Below are 24,367 nucleotides of genomic sequence, written 5' to 3' on the forward strand. Positions count from 1 at the left end.
AATTCAAAGAGAGTACTGCACAAATGAAAACCCACATGTTCCTCTCCAAGCACACCCAGCTTGTTTTGCTGATCTCATTTATGCTTGTCTGCCTGCATTTATTTCAAGTCATTTCAATCCTAAGAAACAGAGCAATCTGGGCCTTGGGAGAGAAGAGGGGAGCAGCTCAATACCCAGTCCTCTCCCTGCAGCTCTGAAGTCTTTTCACGATTATATGGGACATCTCATTAAAAAACCAAAAATAAAAAACAAAATCAAAACACATCACACTGCTTTGGGGAAGATGTTTTAAGTGGGCCTTCTAGACCTTTTCTTTCCTTTCTACATTTGTCACTGACGCTTTGATAACACCAGGATGATGACACTCGCATTAGGGGACTGAGGGACTTGAAAAACTCTCAACTTACTTGAGGTGGCTGTAGATCCAAAGCCCCCGCTGGCCGAGCTGAATGGGTTTTTGTTGGCTGCATCCTGGCTGGGTTTCCCTCCAAGGCCACTGAAGAAACCTCCTCCTCTTCCAGTGTTTCCAGACCCAAACACGCTACCACTGGAAGAGGATGATGGCTAAAAACAAAAGGGGCAGGAAGCGAGATAGGATGAAAGGTCATCATAAAATAGCAGGCCACATCCGTGGAAAGGAGGCACTCACAGCCGGTACAAATGGAAAAACCAAGAGAACTCGGATTAGTTCTGGTAGCAATGCTCTAACAACCACAAAAGAAGCTGGACTCTGGAGAGGGACTTCCTACAAATCAGACGTTCTCAAACTATTCCACGTTCACAGTTCTCCGAAAATATGCTTTATGGTAGGTGGGAACTTTAAAAAGTTTATCTGCCCTGCTGCCTGCGGTCTCTGCTTGACCCGATGCCAGCGGCCGGAAACCCAACCCCTCAAGAGTTCCCCCGAATGAAAAAGTTTAAAAACATTTCTAGGCTATTATGAGCACCACTTATTTTGATTCCTCTAGTTTTGGCTGAACTCATCAGCAACTGACGATAAGTGATTTACACTGTCTTTTCTCCCAATATGTGCACTTTTATTTCATAATGACTTTCCCAGTACTGCAGAAATAAGCTGAAATTAGCTCCATTGTTGAAATGATGACCATAGCTGAATTCTGTCCAAGTCTGCAAATCTTACATTGAGAGGATGCTGCTAAGTTAGGGAGCATGCTGACTCAAAGCTGTATCAGACATCACACACTTTATTTCTGCTTGGAACTTGGTTCTTCAAGGAAGACCACTGCTAGATTTGAGGGACCATTAATATTAGTTAAGTGTGATAGCTCCCTGGCTGATAATGTAGAACAGGATGGGCTTTTAGAAATGGGTCACTGTGCACAGGACCCTCACAGAAGCCCCCTTCAAAGGGAGGCAGAGTGGTTTAGGAGTCCCTCTTGTGTAAAATGGGGATAACAAACTACCCACCTCAAAATGATGAGTGAATTAAATGAGCTAAGAAACGTAGTGCACTTTAGAATAGTGCCTGAAATATAATTACGTGCTCAAAAAATGGCTGCTGTTCAAGTATTTTAATAACAATAACGAATCATGGGCCGGCCCCGTGGCTCAGTGGTTGAGTACGTGCGCTCCGCTGCTGGCGGCCCGGGTTCGGATCCTGGGCGCGCACCGACGCACCGCTTGTCCGGCCATGCTGAGGCCGCGTCCCACATGCAGCAACTAGAAGGATGTGCAGCTATGACATACAACTATCTACTGGGGCTTTGGGGGAAAATAAAAAAAAAAAAAGAAAAAAAAAGATTAAAAAAAAATAATAAAGAATCAATGATTGAGCACTTTCTATGTGCTAGGCACTTTTCTAAGCACTTGGCAAGTAATTATTTAATCCCCACAAAATTCAAACCTCCAGTGGGCCCCTCTGAAACCTTCCCCCCGTGCGTCCCTCCTCTGCAGGTGCACAGCCGCCACCCTGGCGTGTGCTGCACAACAACTTAGCTGCTGTTCTGCTTCCATGAGAGTCTGTGCTCACAGGGCAGCCAGAACAACGCTTTAAAACAGCAGTCAGATCACTTCACTCCTGTTTAAGAATTCTAAAAGCCCCGACATGACTTGGCCCCTGTCCACCTCCTGACATCATCTTTGATCATCCTCCCCCTCACTGGGTACAGTCACACCAGTCTTTTGTGCCTTGAATACGATAAGCTAATTTTCACCTGAGGGTGATGTACTTAATGTACTTGCTTGTCTCTCTCACTTTTTCTCTCTCTTTTTTTAAAACTTCGTTAAAAACAACAGTAACAATTTACTATAACCAATTAATGATGAGTAACAGCTTTTTAAAACTTGGAATCCAATCCAATCATAAAAGCATAGGTTCCAATAACTAATAAACTGACTCTGAAAGGAAGGAAGACGTGACAAGTAATGCACGCGTGTAGAAAAGATCCGACTTTTTAGCTTACTTCCCTGCACCGGCCTGAAACACAGGAAACTGCCAATATGTGGACATTTTTGCCCTACAAAACCCCACCAATTTCAGATGGTTCAACCTAATTTTAAAACTATGATTTGAAAAATAATGGATATCTGTAGAAATGAACAGAAGTGGATAACACTTCACTGAAGTGAATGTGAACTGGCAGTTACTGAGAATGGTTGCAACCATTCCTCATAAATGGTCAGAGAGAATCCCATTCATTTTAACTGTGATAAATAACAATAGTTTTTAAAACTTCATATTACGGAAAATCTCAAAAGTGTACAGAAAATAGATGGAAGCGTATAACGAACCCTCACGCACCCATCATCCAGCTTCAGTGATTAACACACAGCCAGTTGAGCTTTATCTACACCCTCACTTCCTTCCCTCATCCTTTATTAGTATGAAGCAAATCCCAGACATCTTATCATTTCATCCACTGATTTTCCAGTATAAACCTCTCAAACATAAACCATAACCATAATACCATCATCATGTCTAAAAAATTAACAATAGTCCTTAATGTCATTAAATAGGGAGTTAGTGTTCAAGATCCAGCCTTACAATATTGTCAAAAGAAAAATCAAACCTGAATCTCATTAAGCCTCCAGACCCAAGCACCACTTTGGAGTGGTGAAGTAAAGTGCAACAAATTCACTTGGAAATTCTACCACAAGGATGGAGCCAGCAACCAGACCACAGAGAATCCACAGGACAAATGACCTGCTTTGTCCAACAACCTATTATGAGAATTGTGAGGAAAAATAAAAGAGAGAGAGACATGGAAGGGTAATCTATAGATAAAGACTTAAGAGACCTATCAACCAATCTCAGTGTGTGGACCTGACTTGATCCTCATTCAAAGAAACAAATGTAAAAAGGAGAGAGAGACATTTATGAGATTTCTTCAGCAAGGCATTTCCTGACTCACCTAAATAATCTTCCCTGATTACTATCACATCATTCTCTTAAAATGATGTGAAATTAAACTGTTTTAATAAAGACTGACTCCCTCCATCAAATGTAAGCTCTATGAACACAGCCACTTTTGTCTGTCTTACTCATCACTGAATTCCTGCATGAACGATTCAATTAATTTGGACAGCCTTGGTTCTACAATCTATTAGCTATGCATTGCCATTTTAACAATATTAAATCTTCCTGTCCATGAACATGGGATGTCCACTTATTTAGATCATTTTTAATTTCCTTAAACAATGTTTTATAGTATTCACAGTAAATGTTTTACACTTCTTTTGTTAAATTTATTCCTAAGTATTTTACTTTTTGATGCTCTTGAAAATTGAATTTTCTTAATTTCATTTGCAGACGGTTCACTGCAAATGTATAAAAATATAATTGATCTTTATATATTGATCTTGTATCCTGCAAACTTGCTGAATCCATTTATTAGTTCTAATAGTTTTTTAGTGGATTCCTTACAATCTTCTACACACATGATGTTATCTGCAGATATATAGCTTTACTTCCTCCTTTCCAATCTGGATGCCTTTTATTTCGTTTTCTTGCCTAACTGACCTGGCTAGAATCAACGCACGCTTTTGAGATTCACCCACATTGTTGCATGCATTAGTCATTCTTCCCTTTTTATTGCTGAGTAGTATTCCATTGTACGAGTATGCCAGTGTTTACTATTCTTCTGTTGATGAACATCTAGATTGTTTCCAGGTTTGGGCTATCATAAACAAAGCTGCTAGGAACATTCTTACAGAAGTCTTTCTGTGGACATGTTTTTCAATTCTTTTGGGTAAATACCTAGGACTGGAACTGTAAACCATAAAATTAGTGTATATTTAACTTATTAAGAAATTGCCACACGGTTTTCCACAGTGACCGCACCATTTTACACTCCCACCAGCAATGCATTAAGAGATCTAGTTGCTCTCAATCTTTTCCACACTTGGTTTTGTTAGTTCTTAAATTTTAGCAATTCTAGTGGGTATGAGTAACATCTCATTGTGGTTTTAATTTGCATTTCTCTGACAACTAACAATGCTGAGCAAGTTTTCACGTGCTCATTGGCCATTTGCATTTCCTCTTTTGTAAAGTATCTGTCCGAGTATTTTGCTTATTTTTTAAATTGGGTTGTCTTTTTATTTTTGATTCATAGGACTTCTTTATATACTCTAGACAGAAACCCTTTGTCTAATATATGTATTATAAATATTTTCTCCCAGTCTACGCCCTGCTTTTTAATTTTCATAACAAAGTCTTTTGATGAGAGTTAGTTTGTAATTTTGATGAAGTCCAGTTTTCAATTTTCTTCTTTTATGGTTAGTGCTTTTCGTATTCTAAGAAACCTTTGTCTACTTAACGGTTCCTTAACAGTGACATTATTGACATTTTGGGCTGGACGACTGTTTTGGAGGGCTGTAGGATGTTTAGCAGCATCCCTGGCCTCTACCCACTAGACGCCAGTAGCATCCTCTACTTACGAGGACCAAACATGTCTCCAGATGTGACTGTGAAACTCCCCTGGGGGCAAAAGCGATACCAGTTGAGAACCACTGGTCTACTCCAATGTAGCAAAGATATTTTTGCTACGGTTGTCATACATTTAATATCTCATGATAATCACAATACATCGCTTCCCTGTATGTCATGAGTCTTTCCTCTTCGGCTGCTTAAAAATTTTTTTTTATATTTGGTTTTCAGAAGCTTAACTATGATGTATCAAGGTATGGTTTTCTGGTAATTTTTTTGTTTTGGGTTTGCAGCGTTTCTTGGATTTGTGGATTCCTGTTTTTCAAAAAATTTGGAAAAGCTTGGTTGTTTCTTCAAATATTTTTTTTCTACCTCATTCTGTCTCCTCTCCTTCTGGGACTCTGATTACAGACACACTGGACCTGATATTGCTGCACAGGTCACTAAGGTCCTGTCCAATCTTTTTTTCAGTCTCTCTGATCTTCATTTTAGATAATTTCTATTGACATTGCCTTCAAGTTCACCGTTCTTCTGTAGTATTCACTGTTAAACCTGCCTAATCATTTTTTATTTCAGATACTAGATTTAAACTTCAGATACAGATGGAGACCTTCTATTTGTTTTATAGTTCCCATTTCTCTGCTGAGATTCCACACTCAACCATTCTTTTATTTTCCTGTAACTCCTTGACCACAATAGTTATTTTCAAGTCTTTGCCTGCTAGTTCCAATGTCTAGATCATCTGTAAGTTGTTTTTTGCTGATTTCCAAACTATGATTGTGGGTCCCCCTTTTATTTTTGCTTCTTCCTATGTTATGTAAATTTTTTTTTGGTATGCTGGACTTTGTATACAGAACAGTGGTGTGGTGACTGAAGAGCGCTAACGTTGGGGCTGGCCTGGTGGCGTAGTGGTTAAGTTTGTGCACTCTGCTACAGCAGCCTGGGGTTGGCGGGTTTGGATCCCGGGCGCAGACCTACACACCACTCATCAAGCCATGCTGTGGAGGCACCCCATACACAAAATAGAGGAAGACGGGCACAGATGTTAATTCAGGGCCAATCCTCCTCACCAAAAAGAGGAAGATTGGCAATGGATGTTAGCTCATGGCCAAAGCTTCCTCATTAAAAACAAAAAAAAAAGAAAAAAAAGTGCTAATGTTTTTCCTAGAGAGTGAGAGTCCTCTCATCTGTATCCTAAAGCAAGGAGGTAATTACTCAGATTTCACTAAGTGTTGAGTTGAGTGGGAACTGAGTCACAGTTTGAAGAATGAACTCACCTCTGGTTAGTCCAACACTGTCTTTGCTTAGGGTTTAGGTTATCTGTCTTATACGTGATTGAGCTTGGAGCCAGGAGGCAGCTGGGCCACAGCATTACCTTTGGATTCACAGTTTCAGACAATAGGAGATTGCAAGACTGCAAATTCTCTCTGCTTCTCAGTTCTGCCTTTACCTCCTTTCTCTTAGCAAAAGTGGGAGTGGGGCGGATAGGGATGATTTTTATACCAAACAAATTACTGTTGTACTTGCAAGTCTTTCAGACCCCAATTTTTTTTTTTATGAGGAAGATTGGCTCTGAGCTAACATCTGTGCCCATCTTCCTCTATTTTGTATGTGGGATGCTGCCACAGCATGGTTTGACGAGTGGTGCGTCAGTCTATCCCCAGGATTCGAACCTGTGAACCCTGGGCCACCAAAGCGGAGTGTGCAAACTTAACCACCATGCCACCGGGCCAGCCCCCTCAATTTTTTCTTAAACAGCTTTATTGGGATATAATTCATATACCACACAAATCAGTGATCTAAAGTATAAAATTCAATGGTTGCTGGTATATCACATTGTTAAGCTTAAGAAAATTGTGTTAAGATAGATATAACATAAAACTTGCCATTTTAACCATTTTTAAGTATACAATTCAGTGGCATTAAGTATATTTACAATGTTGTGCAACCAACACTACCCTTTTTATGAAGTCCTTTGCCTATTTTCTTTCTATTGTGTTTTTTATTAAGTTCACAAATTTAACATGAAGAGAACTCAATGAATTTTGACATGTAACTGTTGATAATGTTCAACGTTCAAGATATCAATCATTGCTGGTACTTTAGAAGGCTCCTCTGTACCCCATTTTTAATGCCCTAACAGTAACAACTATTCTGATTTCTACCATGATAGCTAAGTTCTGCCTGTACTTGACTTGAGGTAAATGCAATCCAGCAGCACGTACTCTTGTGTCTGGCTTCTTTCACTGAACACTACGTCTGTGGGATTCTCTATTTTGTTTTGTATAGGAGCAGTACATTTTATTTCACTGCTTTGTAGTATTCCACCATATAAACACACCATAATTTATCCATTCTTCAGCTGATAAGCATTTGAGTTGTTTCCTGGTTTTAGCTATTATGAATATACCGCTATGAACATTCTTATCCATATCTTAGGGTGAACAAATGCACTCATTCCTGTTGGCTACATATCTAGAAGTAGATTTGCTGGGTCAATGGGGATTTTGCGTATCTGGTTTTGATACTACCAGACGGTTTTCCAAAGTGATTCTATGAATCTGCATTCCCACAGCAGTAAGGGAGAGTTTCTATGGCTCTGCTTCCTCACCAATACTGGGTATTGTCAGCTCTTTCAATTTTAGCCATTTTGGTGGGGGTGTAGTTGTCTTTTTCCTTTATGATTTGTATTGTTTATATGTTCTGAATACAACTACTCTGTTGGTTACATAGGCTGCAATTTTCCTATTTCATGGCTTGATTTACCCTAAAATTAAGAAAGCTGTAATTTTAGTGAGGTCAAATTTTCCCTCTGCCTGAAGAATATCCTTTAGATTTCCTTCAGGTCTGGTAGGCATGAATTCTTGCAGTATCTTTCTGAAAAATGTCTTGACTTCACCTCATTCCTTAAAGACACTTTTTGCTAGGTTTAGAAATTCTAGGCAGATAGACTGTCTCTGGCTTTCACTTTCATTGCCGAGAAGTCAGCTGTCAGTTCAACCACTGCTCCTTTGAAAGCAGCCTATCTTTTTCCTCTGAGTACTTTTAATATTTTATCTTTGCAGTTCTGCAGTTTCACTATGATAGTCTTAGATCAATTTCCTTTTACACATTCTGCTTGGCATTTTGAATCTGTGGGTTACTATCTTCTATTGGTTTTGGAAATTTCTACCTTTTTCTCTTCTAAGACTGTCATAGTTCTTTCCCTCTCTCTTCTCCTTCTGATTAAATGTATGTTAGCTTTTTCTTTTAGGATTTTGCCCTCTCTTTTGTACTGTCCGTCTTTTTTGTTCTCCATGACGCATTCCAGATAACGCAACCTGACCTACCTTCTAGTTCAAAGGTCAGCAAACCATAGCCTATGGGCCAAATCCAGTCTGCTGTTTTTGTAAATAAAGCTTTATGGGGACATAACCACACTCACTCATCTATGTATTGTCTATGGCTGCTTTCATGCTACAATGGCAGAGCTGATAGCTGTGACAGAAACTGTATGCAGCCCTTAGACTTGAGTAAGTCTAAAATACTTACAACCGGGCCCTTCACAGAAAAAGTGTGCTGATCCCTGGTCTAATATATTGCTGTTCTCCTTCAGCTGGGTCTAATCTGATTTTAAATTTTAATTATTATATATTCTTCTAGAAGTTCTATTTGGTTCTTTTTCAAAGCTGCTATGACCCATCTTATAATCTCTTCTTCTTTACTGGTATTTTCAAGTTTGTCTTTTATTTCTTTTAAACATGTAAAACACAGCTGTTTTATAGTCTAAAAGTGTTTGCAAATATATAGCTGACGTTTATTCTAGCTCTTGCTCACAGCTCCTTGTTTCCTTCTGTGACTAATTTAGGTGTGGGAAGCAACGTCCTTAAAAATGATCTGAGGCCTAGAGTCAAGCTAGTTTTCTTCAGCATGGTCTGTGCTGCTTTGGCCAGACATCAGCAGATACCACCATCCTAGCATCTCGTCAGGCCACATTCACAGGCTGCGACTGATGAATGTGAAGTCCCAACTCATTGTGGGGACAGCCTCTTTTAGACTCCTTACTTTGTGCATGTCTTGGTTAATGATTTCTGCCCCTTTGTCCTTTGGGGTTATTAAAATAGCAAATTTATATTTTCTCAGACTAGTAATTGTTCTCAGGGCAAAACTGGCTTCTGTGCTCTCCTCACCTCTATAGGTTCCCATTTTCCTTTTAATTTGGCTTGCTAAATACCTTGTTAGCTTCTCAGTGCTTTTAAAACTATGGTTTTTATGTTTTATCTAGCATTTTTAGCTGTTTTCAATGGGGAACTTGGTTTGAATGACCTAATCCGCAATTACCAGAAACCAGAAGCAGAAGTTCATTTCTCTCTGGATCACTGACTAGGGCAGAGACCATCTTCAAAGGAAAAAGGTGATAATGAAAATCTACGGAAGATGTATAAGAAACATGTAATACACCCACCACTTTAATAACTACTGGACAAATACCAATTCCATCTTCAGAAAGTTGCAATCATTTCCAGTATATCAGAGTACCTTTCTTCAGAAGGACTTCTCATGAGGGGACAATCACCTACAGCTGGCACGTGATGTAACAGTAAATTGAATCTCTCTGGGCCCTTAGTGTCCTCATCTGTCAAATGGGCAGAGCACCTACCTTGTAGAAGTACTAATGATTACATGAGTCAGTTTGTAGAAGACACTTAAGACCATGACTGGCACATAGATAACCACTACCTATACAAACTGAAACAGCTTAGGTCACCAGAAGGAGTCCTTGGACTATATATACAGCTTAGCACAGGGCCCATATAGGGTTTCTATTGCACATTCTTCTTCTTTTTGTTTAAACAGCCATTTAAAAAGGTAAAAACCATTCTTAGCTCAAGAACCTTAGAACAAAACAAGGCCAAGGAGTGAATTTAGCCCACAGGCTGTAGTTTGTCAACCCCTGGTCTAACAGAACAGGCAGAAGACTGATGGAAATCAGGCAATGTGCTTTTAAGTGCTTTCCTAGAGGACTGTCAAAGAAGGATCAAAACTGTAGTGATTCTCTCAAAGGAGAGGCTGAGACTTTTGTGTCCCTAAGGGAGCTAAAGAAGGTGCAGCTTGAGAACCACACACGGCTGTTTGCTGAGGCTGGGCATACAATATGAACTGACTGTATTACATAGGAACAATGTGGATGGGTTTGATACATGTTGACACACATAGCGGCAAACATACGTATTTACCTGGCCAAAGACTGTTCCACCAGTACTGGCTGCTTGACCAAACAAAGAACCAGTATTACTAGACCCAAAACCTGTAAAATAAAAAGAAAACACAAGTTTAATTTGGATGAGTCTTTTACAACATCAAAGTGGTCTGTTGGTGTTTTTTTTAAATAGCATTCAGGTGTGCTAAGATACCCCACAATAAATCAACTCACAAATAAAATCTGTTTTCCTATCTAGGAAATGGAGAAAATTATGAGTAAATAATTTAGAGACCTTTTTTCATTGCTAACACTGTATAACAGTATAAATTCCAAAGTCCCAAGAACTGAATCCTTGTCTCCTACCAAATCCCAGGTGGGTGGGGACCAATAAAGTGGTATACTCTCAGAGTAGCTTTTCCCTAGACTTTTAGCTGCCAAGAAGTCTTTCCAATGACTGACTTAATATCACAAATACTCTACTACCCCATTTCCTCTCATCTCAAATTCCAGATTCTTTCAGGGTTGTTTATCTTTCTCCCAGGGGGCATAACGTGGTTGAGATGCTGGGTTGAACAGGGCCTGGGAAAACCAGGCAGAACTATATATTATAACAAAAGGCCCTAGACAAGAAGGCAGGAGTTCCATTCTCGCCTCTGTCACTGATCTAGTAAGTAGGTGGGCTTAGGCAAGTCTCAATTCCTCAATGAGGGTCGGAGGAGACTACTCAGGTGCCTTTCCAGAGTTACTATACAAAAGAAGATTTCTTCAGAGGTTCTCAATAGCATTGAAATAATTTGATTATACTTGTGCACAAGGGATTCTCAAGTTTTGACCATAGAACAAAGGATGCACTAGGGACAGTGTTAAATATCTTACTCTCTTCTGAGACACACAAGGCCTTTTCCCTGTGCATTCTCTAGACCAAGTTATCACATTTCCCATCATTCAAATAGCCCAACCAGTCTCTTCACAGGGCATCGGGTGGATCTCAGAACCGTCTTTCACCACTTGTCCTTGTAGCTAAACTTAGTGGGAGCTTAACAAACATCTGTTGAAGGAAGGAAGGAAAGAAAAGATTTCCTTCCTAATAAATTATAAACCATTTTCAAATAAATTATCACCAAAGGAATCAATTAGCAGTTACTTATAACCCTGCCCACCAAGAAATCATTGATCCTTGTTTCTCCCTCAGAGCCTAATTGCTGAAGAAATGCCTTTCGTAAGATAACCATCAGAAAGTAAAACTTAGAGAAGATTTTCAAATTGTCCTGTCTATTGCTAACTTGCTTTTTTTTTGCTGGGACAGATTCACTCTGAGCTAACACCTGTTGCCAGTCTTCCTCTTTTTGTTTCCTCCACAAAGCCTAAGCACACAGTTGTATATTTTAGTTGTAAGTCCTTCTAGTTCTTCCATGTGAGCCTCTGCCACAGCATGGCTACTGAAAGACAAGTGGTGTGGTTCTGCACCCAGGAACCAAACCTGGGTCGCTGAAGCAGAGCGCGCGGAACTTGAACCACGAGGCCATCAGGGCTGGCTCTACTGCTAACTTTTGGAAATAAAACTGGACACGCAACAGGGAGGATTATGTTTTACTCTTAAAAATAATAAAATTTGAAGATTTAAAAAAAAATTACAACATTGAAAATAGGAAAAAACCCAACTTTTCAAATGTCATCTGCCCTTCTGGCAAGCAAGATAGTATCAGAGGACATAGAAAACACTGGCAGGGCAGTGAACGAGGCTGAGGAGCTCCGGAGTCTAGCTCTGGCTTCACCACTAGTCCTAAGTGACACAGGATCAGTCATCTCGAGGCTTGACAGTTTTGGACATAATGACCTTTAAAGCACCTTCCAAATTTAAAATTTCATATTTATAAGTCATTCATTACTTGCCAAGACCTTAAATTCGTTTTTCTCCCCATGAAATCGGCACTCTGGTGGCTAGGAGAGCGGAGAACTTGCTGAGAAACAAAAGTGGAGCTACCACAATTAGGCCAAAGAGATTCCTGAGATTGCCAGCACTCAGCTCCCTCCTTGACTTTACAGTCTTCTCTGTTTTCTCTCTTTTAATTACAAAAGTAATACAGGTATGCTGCAAATGTTTCAAATAATACAGAGGGGAACAAAGCAAGAATCTTCCAGAAACTCTTACCTGAAGCTTGAGAAAAGCTAAACCCAGAGGATGCTGCTGTCGTGGTGGCGGCCGAGGTGCCTCCAAACACAGAGCCTCCTTGCCCGAAGCCAGGACTCTGACCAAAAGCAGGCGGGTTGCTTTGGCCAAAGAGCCCCCCTCCTGCGTTGGCAGAAGACTGTCCAAATGAGAAGGAGCTGGAGCTACTGGTGCTTGAAGAGGCACCAAAGACATTCCCACTAGTAGACGTGGGGGTGGAGGACACAGACTGACCAAAGGCGGGCACGGAGCTGAACCCAGGCTGACTGAAGGGAAAGCCACTCGCAGGGCTGCTGGTCGACTGCCCAAATGCCGGCGCCTGCCCAAAGGTCGTCTGTCCAAAGACCATTGTGGCTGAGGTGCCAAAAGCTGGACTGCCAAACCCTGAGCTGCTGACCTGTGGCGTGGCAGCTGCCGTGCTGGTGATGCTGCCTGTCTGCTGCCCAAACAGGCTTGGTGCAGTGCTGGCTGCCACCTGCCCAAACATGGGGGCAGCAGAGGGGGCAGTGGCTGTATTGCTGGTGAGTTGGCTGAAAGCTGAGCTAGAACTGGCGGCAGGTGGCTGAGTGAAGACAGAAGAGCCAGAAGTGACAGTCCCAAGCACTGCTGTCTCCGGAGCTGGGCTGGGAGCAACACTGGAAACAGCACTAGAGGTTGTGGGGGGGCTTGATGTTTCTACGGCCACAGGGGCTGCACTTGGGATTGTAGTTGCTGTGACGGCAGTCTGCCTGGGCACCGAAAGGGGGGCAGCAGGAGATGCCGGTTCCGCCTTGACGTCAGGGACCCCGGGGGCTGCTGGAGTGGCCTCTGTAGAAGGCGCTATGAGACTGGTACTAGATGCTGCAGCACTGGCGTTGCTGACTGTGGGCTGGGCAAGAGCAGGTTCTTTTTTAACAGGGTCAGAAGTTGGCAGAGGAGCCTGAGGAAGCAGGGCTGACTGCTGCTGCCCTAGAAGCGAGGCTGTTGATGCCGAGACCTCAACGTTGCCTGGCTTCTCGGGCAAAGCTGATGATGGGGCCTCCTCCGTGCTTTTACCAGAGGACACAGGCAGGGTGGGAGCAGACGCTAAATTCAGGAGGCTACCAAATGACAATGTGGGGAATGACGTAGGAAGGGGAGTGGCAGCGGTAGCTGATGGTGTGGCAGATGGGGGCACCGTATTACTCGTCTGCTGGCTTCCAAAAGAAAAACTAGTCTTGCTACCACTTAGAGATAACCCACCAAAATTGAGTACCCCAGAGGATGCCGCACTGGGGAGTGGCAGACTGCCAAAGACGCCAGTCGAGGAACTGCTAGTGCTTGTGCTGGCTGCGGCTGCTGGTGCTACTGTGGTGGCGGTCACAGAAGAGGTCACAGGGGGCTCCACGTGCTTGCCTAACACTGGAGGGCCAGTGAAACTAAACCCCGAGGGGACGGTTGACGCCTTGGTTGGCTGTGCGCTAGTTAGGCCTGTGGATGAAGCCTTATTGGCCGGCTTTGCAGAATCATCTGCTTGGCCAACCCGCAGTCCTGAAAAACTTCCTAGAGTCTCTCCAGCCAAAGAACTTGAAAACAGAAGCTCCCCCAACTGGGATGGCGGAGTTTCCAGCTTGCTAGAGGGGGTGGAAAGAGCACTTCCAGAAGGTGCCGCAGGTCTGCTGCTCGATGGAGTAGACCCTCCTGCAGAAGCCATGGCAGCTCCGGTGGTGTGCGAGGTTGTCATTCCCGAGGGAGGGGAGCTTTCAGGAATGGTCTCGTAAAAAGGTTTGCCGCCCCCACCAAAGGAGAATGCGTCAAGCTGGGTTGACTCTTTAGTGGGGGGTGCTGCCCCTAGCAAGAAAAAGAAATTAGGAATGGGTTGGATTTGGCAAAATATGACCTATCAGATTTCCACTGACAATTTCTAAGCCCAAGTCTCTCTCCTCCCTTGACACAGTCAGGGAGAGCTTTTTCCAACAGTTTTCCTCAGGGAGACAGAATGAATGCTTCTCCACAGGAGCATTAGCTCTGTCTGAGTCATCTCACTGAGGCGAACAGCACAAACATTCCTTCTAGGACCATGAAATCACAACATACACACCATATCTAGAATACATGAAATTCACGTATTAGCCCAAAAGAGAAATAAAAAGGCATCCTCCCTTATTTTCCCATGTGTACTTTCCTCAATAACACTGTTGGCACAGTGCTAGCCTATGGACCTCCTGATAGACCAGGAATTGATCCAAAATCAAGTTTTTCCTCTGGTTTTTATGGGCAAATAAAGTGTCAATCTACAGACAATCATTTTTACATACAATAAAGGGCTCCTTCCCAGTGCTCTCCCCAGTGAGTGGTTTTACAGAGGCGGGATGGCTTCATGGGTTGAGGACAGGGGCTATGGAGCTAGACACTCTGCTACTTGCTGGCTGTGCAACTCTGGAAACCTTATTTTACCTCTCTGGGCTTCAACTGCCCCATTTGGAAAACAGAGATAATAATACCTACCTCACAGAGTTGTTAGAAAGATTAAATGAAATATAGGTATAGCACACACAATGAGGTCTGGTTAAACCATAAGTGGTCAGTTAAAAAAAAAAGAATTAAAATTTGATATTTATAAACTAAAATTGGCCTATCGCAAAGGTTTATTGATGTTTCTAACTCCATATTGTTTTAAGAAGTCTGGCTATCACAAACTCCTGGGAACACTGCAAAACCCCTGTGACCTATGTATAACTTCCAGAAAGACCTCTTTGTATCACTGGTATTGTACGGAGTTGTTTATGGTTTTGGATTGTTGTCTATTTGTGTATTACTTTATATAATTAGTATTGTATTTTACTACTACTTTATTTTATTTATGATTTTTGACACTCATTTGTTCCTTTCCAATCTTTTGACATCACTGAGTTGTTTTTCCTCTAGAAAGTAAGACTGGGGAGGAAGTGGGTCTCGAGGGTATTCTGCCACATCTAAGTGGGCAGAGGTTAAAAAGGCAGTCTAAGAATCGCTGTTTCAGAGAGAAAGGAATGAAATCAACAACCCTTTAAAATGCCACACATAGATCAGGTTTATGAAGTCTGCCATGTTTTCAGCTCCCTAATCTCTCTCTAGGAGATCCCTTTTTTTTACTAAAAAACTTCTACCACTTGGGTTAGCACATAGAAAGCACTCCAAAAATATCTGTTGAATGAATAGATGAAAGATGGTCATTGTGTTATTTATTATATGGAAAACTTGGAAATAACCTATATGTCCAACAAGTGAATAGTTAAATAAATTATGGCATATCCACAAGATAGAAATTATGTAGCCATTAAAAATGACATTTATACAAGATTTTCAATAATATTGGAAAATTCACAAGAGTGTGTTAAACAAAATAAAATGAAAGACAAAAATCCCAGAAGGAAATAGAACTGCAAAGGTTATAAGTCAGGGGGTACAACGTGTGATTCTAGAACACGTCACTTTTATCATAAAAGCTTTTTTTTAAATACAAGAAAATAAACTTAATTACTTAAACTGAGAGCTGGAAGGCACTTAAAAAACAAATTTGGTTTCTTCATAGGTCCTCAAATTCTTTTTTTTTTTTTTTTGTGAGGAAGTTTAGCCCCGAGCTAACATCTGTTGCCAATCCTTCTCTTTTTGCTGAGGAAGGTTGGCCCTGGGCTAACATCTGTGCCCATCTTCCTCTACTTTATATGGTAAGCCACCACAGCATGGTTTAACAAGCAGTGCGTTGGTTGGCACCCGGGACCTGAACCTGCAAACCCTGGGCCACTGAAGTGGAGTGCGTGAACTTAACCACTACACCACCAGGCCAGCCCCTCGGTCCTCAAATTCTTTTAAATGTTAAAAATATGCTAGTTGATGGATTTCTAACAAACACATGGGACCAGTGTGTTTGCTGATAGGTTATCAAGGAAAAAAGATGGGTTTGGTCTTTTATTTCTGTAGTACTATGTCTATCTCACCCTATAAATTGAAGAAATTTTAAATTACAAGCGAAAAAGATGAAGAAAAAAATTTTAATTCACGTTAACCTTCACATTTAAAGCACAGCTTTGCTTTTCTTTCATTTTTTTTGTTTTTTTTTTCTTTTTTTGTGAGGAAGATCAGCCCTGAGCTAACATCCAATGCCAAGCCTCCTTTTTTTTTTTTTGCTAACATCTGTGTCCATCTTCCTCTACTTTATATGGGATGCTGCCACAGCATGGCTTGACATGCGCTGTGTCGGTGTGCACCCGAGATCTGAACCTGCGAACCCCGGGATGCCAAAGCAGAGCGTGTGCACTTAACTGCTACGCCACTGGGCCGGCCCCTGCTCTTCCTGAGGCAAATCCTTCCTTGTTCTTTTTTTTTTTTTTGGCTCAGGAAGATTGGCCCTGAGCTAACATCTGTTGCCAATCTTCTTTTTTTGCTTGAGGAAGATTAGCCCTGAGCTAACATCTGTGTCAGTCTTCCTCTATTTTGTATGTGGGTTGCTGCCACAGCATGGCTGACAAGTGGTGTAGGTGCGTCCGGGATCCGAACCTGCAAACCTGGGGCCACCGAAGCAAAGCGTGCCAAACTTAACCACTATGCCACCGGGCTGGCCCCCTTTCCTTGTTCTTAATGATGAAGATAGATAGAGGTCCTTCCTAACAGTTTCTTAGCCCAGCCTATTTCTAATGCATAATATCAACACCAAACTTCTTGCAGATACTTTAAGCAGGATTTAGCAGTAAGTAAAATGTCAAGACATCTGTACAAAAAGAACCTGCACTTGTGTGGGGGAGACACAGACATAATGCTATGCTACGCAGAGACTGTACCTTGTGTGGCAGTGAAGTTAGAAGACGGTGTTGGTGTGATTATCCCAAAATTAAAGCCAGTCCTAGGGAGTAGAAGAAAAGTTAAAAAGGAACAAACCTCAGGCACAATATTGCCTTTTTAATATCACATTTCATAATTCACTCATACAACCTGCTCTCAAGGATTTTACAATCTAGAAGATAAACAACAGAATGAAAGCACATTTCTCTGAAGCAATAAAACCACTCCAAGATCTCCAAGGAGGGAGAGGCAATTTGTGGGTGAAGTAAAAAGGAAGTAGAGGTTGTGAAGGTCTTGGAGGGATGGCTGGGCTTTCCACGGCAGAGGTTTGGGTGGGGACCTAGTCCAAGGAAAGCAAAGGAGTAGTAGTAGAAACGCACTAGGAATGTGCATGTGGGAATGGTGGCGAGAGCAGGTGGTCTGCCCAGTGAAGGAGACAAGACAGGCTGGATCCCTGTCTTATAACTCACCCCAAGTCAAAGAGCATGTCAGGAAAGTTCCAGACTACTAGGGGAGAGGATGGAGAGCATGGAATAGAAGCCACTGTCTCTGCTGTTTTGACAGAACTCTCAGTTCTGGACTGGGAAAATTGGCTTCAAAAACTTTTGACTCCTTTTATCATCTCCTCTCTCCTTCTACACATTTTCTTTACACTGTGAGTAAACACACCATAGCCAAAGAAAAAAATTCAGCCCAAGTATGAACCAGAATAGACTATTCACTGTGATAAAAGCTGAAATATCAAATTTAAAACTATATAGTTTTAAAATATGAGATCAAGTATATCAAATACAGTAAGTAATGAAAGGATCTGGATTTTTTTAAATCCATCATTGCCTTTGTCAAATGCACAAAGACCACCTAAGAAGATGTGTTATATATCTTACCATATTAAATAAAAAAACCTCTTTTCTTGTCTCAACCTCGGTGAAGAAATTTTATCTAGCAGAGGTAAGCCATTGACCCAATAATCCAAAGCTTTTCAGCTTATTTTAAAAATGGGAAGAAGTGTATCAGTTCATAGAAGTAAAGTTTATTAGCATTTGTAAAAGATGCAATAACTCCTGGCACTGACCTACTCTTTAAAATTTGCTCCAAACTATCTTTGCAAAGTATAAAACATAATGATTTACAGTAAAGAAAAAATAATATATAATTTCCCTTCTCAAATTCTATTCTAACACCCTGTTCTCTGAACGTGTTAGGTTGCAGACACTCAAGAAACATATTAATTCAGGGAAAAGAGACTGTGGTTAATATGATTCTAGTTACAAAAGCATAAACTGAAAGAGCTTAAGAGGTTTTTCTAATGGAACTGAATGCACAACGCTTCAATGGCAAAAAATCTTTGGACAGGTTTTTATCTCAGCCACACAGAGGCTAACTCCACCCCCGAAGGGAGAGGATGCTTTGGCATCTTTCACAGGTTTCAACAGGAGTGCTTATAGCACAGGGAACAGGCACTCTCCCCACCAGATTAATAAATGCTCCCCCTGGAATGAGGGTTAAAGACTCTCTCGTTTTTAAAAATGACTCAACTTTACAAGTACAGCCATCATCATTTTTTCAAAAATGAAACAGGAACAGATTTCCCCACATCTATATAAAACTCAAATTTTCAAACAGCTACTGTCCTTCATTCCCTTCTCTCCAAAGTTTAGCACACTGACCTCTCAGTGCAGTAAAAGCCAGTCCAAACGTCATCTAGCCCCCAATGACATGAGAATGAAAATAGCTCAGTGTCATAAACTAGATCAGCTTCAGCTACAGAATTGACACAGACCCACCATGCAAAGAAAACGAGGCTTACTCTAAAAAACAAAATGAACAAACGTAATAACACATGTATAAACTAGAACTGAGAAGAGGAAATAGATTTACACTAGGACATTAAGCTACTGCCATTATCATCAGACGTATTACTGCACTGATAAGAACTCTGAGTTCACATATAGTTAATAAGCATATAAATAGACCTACTGACTGTAAGATTTGGGGAAGCTATCTATAAGGTTGCTGACGATCTGCCACAAAATTTAAGTTCATTACTGACCCTGATGGAGAAAATGAGAAAGGCTTGCTGAACTGCCCAACGGCAGATGATGGTGTAGAAGTCACAGCTGTTTCAATCTTTGCTCCCCCTGGCCCTGAAATTTTGGGAAAAAATAAGAACATGACAAAACATCACTTAGAAACACCATTCCAGTTTGTAATTCTCTGCAGCACTGCCTGTGTAGTGCCTCTGAGAGCGCAGCTCCAGGTCTGTGGGCCTCACATGGATTCTCTGACAAGTCAGCAGCCAAGGAGGGAGCGCATGTTGCCTAACTCACACTCCAGGTCTCTGAACTTGCTCTTCAGTGCTGTCAATGTTAATTCCAAAACAAGACATGCCACACTCTCCTTTCCAGAAAAGATATCAAAATAATTCTAGTGCAGTTTAAATTTAAAGCTTTAAAAGTAGATAGATAATTATTGAAAAGTAATATACACTGTAGGACAAAAACCCCAAGAGAAATAGGTTAATATGCTAAATATCTCTGAGTAGGGACTTCAAGACTATTTGCTTTCTTCCTCCGTTTCTCTATTTTCCATAGATTTTTTGTATTTAACAAATAACAGTTTTCTTTTAAATTACAGAGGTAATACACAATTGCTGTGATATAGAGAAGTGTAGAAAGTTAAAAGTGCAATCCATCATCCACCTCACATCCGATTTCACTGTAACTACTTATTCATAGTTTGGGGTATTCAGTCTTTCCCCTATTGCTCTACTTTTTTTTTTTTTTAATTTTTTTGTGAGGAGATCAGCCCTGTGCTAACATTTGCCAATCCTTCTCTTTTTTTTTTTTGCTGAGGAAGACTGGCGCTGGGCTAACATCCGTGCCCATCCTCCTCCACTTTATACGGGATGCCACCACAGCATGGCTTGCCAAGCAGTGCGTCGGTGTGCGCCCGGGATCCGAAGTGCCGAACCCTGGGCTCCCGCAGCGGAGCGCATGCACCTAACCACCTGCACCACCGGGCCAGCCCCGTTCTACTTTTTTTTTCAAGTTAGTTATTGTTATTTTATTTGTGTGTGTGTGTGAGGAAGATTAGCTCTGAGCTAACATCTGTTGCCAATCCTCCTCTTTTTGCTGAGGAAGATTGGCCCTGGGCTAACACCCATGCCCATCTTCCTCTACTTTATGTGGGACGCTGCCACAGCATGATCTGATGAGCAGTGCATAGGTCCATGCCCGGGATCTGAACCTGCGAACCCCAGGCCGCAGAAGTGGAGCACGCGAACTTAACCACTACGCCACCAGGCAAGCCCCTATTGCTCTACTTTTAAAAGGTGGAGCGTAACGGGAAAACTACATTTAAAAAGCCCAAATCAACCCAGACCAAACAATAAGAAAAAGTACCTTTTCTTTAAGTGAGTATGGGGCAAACATTAGTAAAATTATTTTAAAAACTACTACAATACAATGTAGTGTGTACAATGGTGTTTAACGCAACCTTGCTTATAATCTTGAAAAACAAGAAACAATCAAAACTATCAGCAAAACTATCAGCTGGTAAAACTTAACAGGATACAACTATACAATGAAGTCCTATGCTGCCATTAAAATGAGTAGGGAAAGCTGTATCAGATCTGAAAAGACGAACAGGATATTTATTGTAAGGGGGTTGGGGGAGACGGGGAAACAGATTACAAATCACTATATATGGGTATGCCTATTTATTTTTAAAAGTAACAGTGAAGTAACCTCAAGAGATACACATCAAATCATTAAGGGTTGTTATCTCTGGAATATGGAACTTATAGGGCAGCTTTTACTTTCTACAGTATATATCTCCACACTATAGATTTTTTTGTGGACCTGTAATAGTTTTATAATCAGAAAAACAATGAAGGAAGTATTTCCATTATTAATTAATAAGAACTATTCTATAGAGGTTTCAGAAATGCTTTTTTTTTTTTTAAGAAACTTTTTGCAGACTCTTTAGTATTGTTCAGGGAAATTTTCCTACCCCAAAAAAGTTCTTTTCTTTTGATTATCCTGCAAGTGAAAACAGAATACTTAGCAATGAGAGAGAATATTTCACAACCATCACTGAATGATGAAATCTCAGAAACTTCTTTGCAAGTCACGCTAACTGCCTAAGACATACATAAAGTCAAGACCCTTACATTTTGCTTCTTAACTTCAAGAGTGACAAAAAGCTTGCCAATGAAGGCCCTGAAAGAAATTAGGATATGCGATATTTCAAAAACTTTTTCTAAAAAATTAGCCAGAAATGGAAACACATTTCTTAGTTTGAATCCTAAATGATTAAAAAGTCTTTGACAATTCCACTACATTTTTCCTTTTAACATAAAGCTTTAGATCTGAGTCAAGAAGTGCTATATATCTCCTCATATAAGGCTTACATGACAACTGTAGTTCTGCGTTAACCCAAATTCTAGAATACAACTTTGGCTTACACAATGGTTTTCTTCTGAGTGCAAGGAATATTTACTGAAGATAAATCCAATATCCAATCAGAAAGTTTTTGATTACAGAGAAAGTTAGAATGATTGTATGACTGAGTAGAGATTATGAGAAGCAGGCTGCTAATAATGTGTGAAGTTCAGCATCTCTAACAGAATTAGCTTGAAGACCCACTTGACAGCATGAAACAAAATAAAGGCCAGAGTCCCGAGTGTGGTGAAAATGCAGGACTGCAGGCAGCACAAGACCCGTGAAGCGGAAAGTAACACATGCCAAATAAAAGTGGGTTATAGAAAAGAAGCCAACAAAAGGGGATGCTGAAGAAGACGCCAAATCAAAATTAGGTTATACATAAAAGCACGTTTCTGCTTCAGGTTGGCTTGGGCAATGGGGATGCCTAGTCAAAGCACTTATGGCGACAGCAAAAACTAATTTTAGTTAAGAATAATTATGCTTGAGCAAGTGTTGGAAGTATGTGACGCCATAAAATCTTTTTATATTGACATTACATCTACTCTGAGATCTTATACTGTAACAGAACCGTCTTATTTTCTCTAGTTTACTGCCTTTTGAATTGTCACTGTGAGCCAAGAGAATTTTTCATTCCTTTTAGTAGAAGAAATAGAGGTCAATGTTCCAATCCACTCTTCTCTAAACTTTGATCATCCATCAAGGCAGGTGAAGATAACACTTTTGCTCCTTTTAGGAAAAACACTTGAAGGACGGTTTTTTCCTCTTGCTCTCAAATGTCAGAAGTCTACAGAGCTGCTGAAGGGCTCACTAACTTCCTGGAGAACCTTCATCAACTGAGGGTTTCGGAACATCTCTTTACTTGATTTCCTACGTTAACTGCCTTTGTGATCTAGAACAATAAACTCCATATGGATCATTTCTTTCACCTTTATTTATACTAAAACATAAATGCAAACTGACCTGAAGCTTTATCAGCAGATGACAACTGGCTGGACGCTGGTGTGGCCCCAGACGGCTTTACGGAATTTATTAGCGATGCCTATAACAGAATACAAGCAAAATGTTTATATGAAACCACCAACCATCCTTTGGAATAAAGGAACATGTAAAATGACAAGATAATTTAAAATAAGCACGCATAAACCCTTTTTCAGTTTAATTTTTTTTTAAAGTTTCAATTTAAGTCAATATGTTTAAGTGCTTACCACGTTTAAGAAAGAGATCCTATCCGAGGATGGAAACAGGAATATTCTGCAAGCTCCAAGAAAGCAGAGGCATGCCTGTCTAGCTTGTGGCTATTTTCTCAGTGCCTAGCACAGCGCTGGGCACATAAAAGCACTGGAGTATTTGGTGGGCAAACGAGTGAAGAACTAAATGCATCAAATGAGTTCTAGCTCGCAATAAATGTACGATAAGGTTAAAAAGCAAAACTGATCCATCTCCAGTCACTATTCCTTTTCTCTTGTTTGTTATGATTCATGCCCTACCATGTGTCCTCCAAGGTGAACATGGAAACCTCTGGAAGGCGATCAAACACTAAATGCTTAAATGCCATTTTAAGTCACAGCAAACTAAGGAAGAGAGAGACGTGTTTGAGAATTCACAATAGGCAAGTTCTGATGCTCAATCTCAAACGTAATCTAAAATTACTTTTCTCAGAGACAGAAGAGTAGCAGAGAAACCAGGTTTTCTCAGGGAAGCTGCAGAGACGCTTGCTCTACCTTTCAGTCATCTCCTACTGTTTTCTTCTGAATCGTTTAGCTGTACAACATAACCTCTTCTTCTAAGAGACAATGTTTATCAGGCAAAAGCCTGAAAGTAGACATAATAAACATCACTGACTATGCAAGCTCTGAAAAACAGAGACTGCAGGAGAAAGCAAGAGAACCTCTCCCCCAGACACTCATGCTGAAAGGTACGGGAAAAAAGCAACAGACGGGAAGACGGTAGAGGACTTGGGTTCCAGCTCTGGTTCCACCACTTACTAACTGTGTAAGCTCGAGTCAGTCACTTGAGCCTTGGCTTCCTCATTAGTGAAACATATCTAAACACTTGTCTATTGCACACGGTTGTCGTATGCGTTAACCAAGATAATGTTAAATGCAAATAGATTGCAAACCCATTTACCCCATATAAATATAAGGTATTAGAATTATGACCCAAGATTACTATACGCAGAATGTCAAATGGCCTGTGAAGACAATGTCAGGTCCTGACTGACCTACTATGCCAAGATTGGCATAAATTGTGGGGAAAGGATCAGAGGTCTCTGTCACACTCATAGTTTATTTAAACTACATGAGAACTTAAAACGGTACTGTCTTCAGATAGTCACTGCACGACTGTTAAAAAGCAAAAATCAGTGAGTTACCTGCGTAGCTTGGTTAGCAGCCACTGGGTTCAACACTGGGTGAGGTGTTTTGGCTGTAGAGTATGGCATTGAAGAACTGAAAAACACAAGGCAGACAGACACTCCAGAGAAAGGCATGATTGGGTGAAAACCACATTCGTCCTTAAGCCAACCTTCTGTCCTATAAATAATACCAATTTTGGGTAGACTATAGATGTCTGGGACCCTAACCAAAGTCATCGGACATTTTTCTGACTGAAGAATAAATTGTTTGAATCAAATTTGGGTCTTTAGCATAAAAGTCAAAGCAGTGACTTTTAAACTTATTTTCTTCCTGAAATCCTAAGAAAAAAAGTTGTAACTATTCAGAAGTAGACCTTTCTCTGATCTGGAGAGGAAGCCCTCCCTAACTCCCCCCGCCCCAGATCCCACCCCCTAGTTCCAGACTATGTGGGGAATTCCTGATTCTCTTTTCCAAGCCTGAGAAAATGTTCAACAGGATCTACGGGATGCATACAATCTGCTGCATATATGGCTCAAAGGTGTTACTCAA

General features: G+C 40.9%; 1 protein-coding gene across 3 annotated transcripts in view; it reads right to left on the bottom strand.

Moving 5' to 3' along the window:
- NUP214 (nucleoporin 214) overlaps positions 1-24,367 on the bottom strand; it is a 97,539-nt gene that overhangs the window by 15,489 nt on the left and 57,683 nt on the right. For 2 of the 3 annotated variants that reach the window (XM_014781963.2, XM_087418910.1), the window contains exons 25-31: positions 23,836-23,911; positions 22,425-22,503; positions 19,070-19,163; positions 17,016-17,077; positions 12,220-14,046; positions 10,102-10,172; positions 408-564 (exon numbers count right to left, since the gene is read on the bottom strand). In XM_014781963.2, coding sequence (XP_014637449.2) covers positions 408-564; positions 10,102-10,172; positions 12,220-14,046; positions 17,016-17,077; positions 19,070-19,163; positions 22,425-22,503; positions 23,836-23,911 — 2,366 coding nt within the window. The remainder of the gene's footprint in view (positions 1-407; positions 565-10,101; positions 10,173-12,219; positions 14,047-17,015; positions 17,078-19,069; positions 19,164-22,424; positions 22,504-23,835; positions 23,912-24,367) is intronic. The other variant, XM_087418911.1, reaches the window with a different exon arrangement.

This window comes from Ceratotherium simum, chromosome 29 (genome assembly GCF_057802395.1).
Source record: "Ceratotherium simum simum isolate JZ-2026a chromosome 29, ASM5780239v1, whole genome shotgun sequence".
Classification (NCBI taxonomy): Eukaryota; Metazoa; Chordata; class Mammalia; order Perissodactyla; family Rhinocerotidae; genus Ceratotherium; species Ceratotherium simum.